The 4,908-nt window shown below is 34.1% G+C and overlaps 1 protein-coding gene across 2 annotated transcripts in view; it reads left to right on the top strand.

Annotated features, from left to right (window-relative positions):
* LOC106462276 (centrosomal protein of 120 kDa-like) overlaps positions 1–4,908 on the top strand; it is a 148,972-nt gene that overhangs the window by 98,558 nt on the left and 45,506 nt on the right. For both annotated transcript variants that reach the window (XM_022389480.1, XM_013922178.2), the window contains exon 11: positions 4,630–4,697. In XM_022389480.1, coding sequence (XP_022245188.1) covers positions 4,630–4,697 — 68 coding nt within the window. The remainder of the gene's footprint in view (positions 1–4,629; positions 4,698–4,908) is intronic.

Here is a 4,908-nt window from a genome sequence, read left to right as displayed (position 1 = left end):
TCTTTCTTGTTTCTTTTCTCGTTCTTCTTGTTTCTTTTCTTGTTTATTTTGTTGTTCGAGCTGCCATTGTTGCAGGTTTTCTTGCAACTGCTGTTGTCTCTTAAAAGAAACAAGAAGAAATCAAACTACAGCCTAGCAGACTTAATGGCAGGGAAACGAGAAGCGGCATTTTTTTTTTATCCCACTCTCTGACACCAATTTGTTATGTCTTCGTTCGTTAGTTAATTTTCCGTAACTTCGTTCCGACGAAACTTTAGCGACACAAGTCCTTTCTTAAATAAAACTGGTTTATTCTTTCTGAATATAACCTTATGATACACTTAATTTCAACAATCGCGCTAAAACAAATGCTATAACAACGAACGTTAACTTCAACAGTACTCTCTAACTGCAGATCAATTACTCACTACCTACACATTGTCCCGTCACATTGTCACCATCTTATATATACCAGACTACCCCAAATCTAGTAATCTTGGGAAGGTTCGAGAAAGAAGTGGCGTAATACTAGTCACATGACCTCACTGACGCAACAATTCCATGTAAGCCACCTGCAGCTAGTATTTTACTAAATGTATGGCTCCAGTTTTAGTAAATATTCCATGTAAGCCACCAGCAGCTAGTATTTTACTAAATGTATGGCTCCAGTCTTAGTAAATATTCCATGTAAGCCACCAGCATCTAGTATTTTACTAAATGTATGGCTCCAGTCTTAGTAAATATTCCATGTAAGCCACCAGCAGCTAGTATTTTACTAAATGTATGGCTTCAGGCTTAGTAAATATTCCATATAAGCCACCAGCATTTAGTATTTTACTAAATGTATGGCCTTATCCCAGATTTTTTGCAACAGTTACCACATTGATCAAAAACATATAAATTGTGTAAAGATCAGTTGGCAAAGCATGAATGAATGGTAAGTACTGATTTATTGCCACAGGTCGATGACATTTAGTCTGGATAGCAATTTATGGTTTCTAAGATGGAATAGCATGTTTATCCTGTAGAGATTGTGATGACATCCTCACGAGATCTAGAGTTATAGCCTTTTGTTGTGAAGGTAAGCTTGCATTGGTTTCACAGTTGATATTATCATCTATTACTAACGGTTCTGGTGACAAACAACTTCATGTTCAGGATCATCTAAATTTGATAAGTCAGATTATTTGCCAGTTGATTATGGGATACTATGAATGATCACTGATTCATTATTGCATTGATAGAGTTGCCACAGAATGAGTAATTGGTTTTCTATCCAGTTTCTTCACTCTGATTAAAACTATCAGTTGCAGCATCAACTAATGTGTAACACTGATGATCGTGGCAGCAGTTCTTTTGACATGAAAGTACTAACACCATTCAGTAGTTGGTCTTTTACCAAAGAACTTGGGAACATAGTGGCCACATATAAAGCAGTATATCCACATGCATTCATAAACTTGATTAAGTCTTTGCTTCCCAAATCATGATGCAACCCAATAACTGTAATTTTAGTCCCATCAGCCCTTATTTTCTGGCAGTGTACAATTATGTCATGGCTTATTGAAAGTGTATTCATCTTATTTAAACCTCTAACTCAAGTGATGCATAAGGTCTTATTAGTGCACTCTACCTTAGGTCATCGCTTGGGTTTGTCTCCAGGTCAGTTTTGGCTTGGATTTCAGTTTGGCTTCAGTTGATGTTTTTCATGTTGTTTGTGTCTTCCCTTCTGCTTATCTCCTCATGAGTCCAGAACAAGGACTCTTGTGATGTAGTCCTGTTCTTTCCATAACACATGGTCTATCCATATCTATTTCCTTCTTGTGATGTTTACCATTGTTTCTTCTTGCGCTGTTTCTCTTCTCACTTCTTTTTTGAAATCTTTGTGGGCTACTGTACTTTAAGAATTATCCTAAGACATCTGTGGATGAACAAACTTAACTTTCTCGGTGTATTCTTCTGTACTACAAATAACATTGTTATGTGCCTTTTTGTGTAAAATAATACTGATGTTAAGGAGATATGATTTACATTGTTAAATTGGTTAAAGTGTAGAATTCAGAGTTGCCAATTACATAAGATACATGTCTTCTAAGAATATACATAAAACTTGTATTTTGTTGTACTATATTAGTTCAGCACTGGTGTCTCTCACCTTATATGCATTACTGTTAGATAGCAATTCCATGCCTTTGCTGAAGTGATTACTTGCTGTTTTTTTTTTCACTTAAACACTAAATCTGAACATCTAGGTTTCTCAATGGATATATTTTTTCCATACATAGCTTTCAGTTTTTCTTCAACTTCTAGGTCATATATTTTTCTGATCATCCCATTTTGTTTAGTACCTCAGTGTATCAGTTATTTATCTTAGAAAATTCTTCCACAAATATTTTTCTTGAAAATATTGATTGCTTAAGTTCATCTGCTAAACCATTCATTGCTTTATCATGAACTGTATTTGCCTTCTTATCTTTCCTTTATCTCATGCCCTAGTGATTAAGATGCTTGGTTTGCAAGCTTAGGGTCGAAGATTCAAATCGCCATCACTGAACATGCTTGCTCTTTCTTTGTGGGGTTGTTATAATGTGACAGTCAGTCCCAATATTCATTGGTAAAAGCATCCCTGTGCCATCAAACATGCTTGCCCTTTCAGCTGTGGGGAATTATAATGTGATGGTAAATCTCACTATTCATTGGTAAAAGAGTAGCCCAAGAGTTGGCAGTGAGTGGTATAGACTAGCTGCTTTCCCTCTAGTCTTTCACTGCTAAATTAGGGACGGTTAGCACAGATAGCCCTTGTGTAGTTTTTCACGAAATTTAAAACAAGCCAATCACTTTTCCTTCTATATGCTTCAATATTCATTGCTTGATCATAAACTGTACTTGCCTTTTCATCTTCATATTTCCTTAAAACAAATCCACTTCAAAGAAACAAAAAAAAAGAAATATCATCATGTTTACTAGTGTTTCACATGCTGCAAGGTTGTTATTCAACAATGGTTTTAATCTTTTCATGCACAGTTTCTTTAATCCTGAGATATGGAGAAAAACAGCTATAAAGTGAGAAAAAGATCAGGAACATCATAAATACAAATTATCCACAAATATCTCTTTGAGTGGTTTTTAAATCGACACTCAGAATAGAGGACTTTTTTTTAATTCAAGGATGAGGTTGATTTCAACTCTCTTACGTGATTTATCATATGTTTGTTCTTGCTGTGAATGAGATTATGTTGGTTTAACTATATGCTACTTGGAACATGTATGTATGTATAAAAGAATATTTATGGTCTACCATGAACAATAACTCGAGTATTTACAAACATGTGAACAGATATTGTGAATGAAAAGTACAGGAGGAGAATTCGAAATTGTTTGCAGTGCGTATAATGAAGATTGAAGAAACTGTACATCAAAAGATTAAAACAATTATTGAACAACAGCCTTGCAGCATGTGAAATGCTACTAAGTATCTGAGATTTCACTTTTCCTTCTATAAGCTAACATTCCTTGCTTAATCATAAACTGTACTTACCTTCTCATCTTAACTTTCCCTTCTGTATATTTTAGTGTTCATTGCTTGGTCATAACCTGTACTTGCCTTCTCGTCATTACTTTTCTTTACACATGCTTCGGTATTCATTGCTTGATCATGAAATATGCTTGCCTTCTCATCTTCACTTTCCCTTCTGTATATTTTAGTATTCATTGCTTGATCATAAACTGTATTTACCTTCTCATCTTAACTTTTTCTTTTATGGTTCAATGATCATTGCTTGATCATGAAATATGCTTGCCTTCTCATCTTCACTTTCCCTTCTGTATATTTTAGTATTCATTGCTTGATCATAAACTGTACTTACCTTCTCATCTTAACTTTTTCTTTTATGGTTCAATGATCATTGCTTGATCATGAAATATGCTTGCCTTCTCATCTTCTCTTTCCCTTCTGTATATTTTAGTATTCATTGCTTGATCATAAACTGTATTTACCTTCTCATCTTAACTGTTTCTTTTATGGTTCAATGATCATTGCTTGATCGTGAAATATGCTTGCCTTCTCATCTTCACTTTCCCTTCTGTGTGTTTCAGTGTTTATTGCTTGATCATAAACTGTACTTACCTTCTCATCTTAACTTTTTCTTTTATGGTTCAATGATCATTGCTTGATCATGAAATATGCTTGCCTTCTCATCTTCACTTTCCCTTCTGTGTGTTTCAGTGTTCATTGCTTGATCATAAACTGTACTTACCTTCATCTTCTCTTTCCCTTCTGTGTGTTTCAGTGTTCATTGCTTGGTCATAACCTGTACTTGCCTTCTCGTCATTACTTTTCTTTACACATGCTTCGGTATTCATTGCTTGATCAAGAAATGTGCTTGCCTTCTTATTTTATTTTTCATAAGCAAGTAAATCATTATTTGACATCATTTTGCTGTGGCTTTAAGGACATTTTCCTGTGCATATTTATGTCAATTTTCATTCCTTTTCTCACCTTTGCTACATGTGGACACCAAAAATGCTACATGGTTAATCCATAGCAGTTCTTTACTAATTGGATGATTTCAGCATTTAGAAATATGGCTCATGAAATTATGAAAATATTTATGAGATACTTAAGTACTATTTTATTTTTTATTTTTTCAGAGTGAAAAAGAGATTGTTGGTGTTCGAAGGATCTCAACATGCAAAGTTTCTGTTAACAGTTCAGATGGGTAGGTTTTATTCTTTTTTTTTATAGTTATTTGTTGTTTTCCCGTTGAAACTATTAGGTTGTCAAGAAATTAATGTTGCTTTTTTTAGATGAAAAAACCTGAACAAATTACATATCGAAACAAAACATTTATTAAATGAAATAGTCTCCATTTTCATCAATGATGCTTTTCCATCTTACAATCAGATTGTTAATGCCCATTAAAGAAATCA

Source organism: Limulus polyphemus, unplaced genomic scaffold, assembly GCF_000517525.1.
Source record: "Limulus polyphemus unplaced genomic scaffold, Limulus_polyphemus-2.1.2 Scaffold1131, whole genome shotgun sequence".
Taxonomy (NCBI): Eukaryota; Metazoa; Arthropoda; class Merostomata; order Xiphosura; family Limulidae; genus Limulus; species Limulus polyphemus.
Note: the sequence above shows the minus strand (reverse complement) of the source record. Positions and strands in the feature narration are given on the sequence as shown.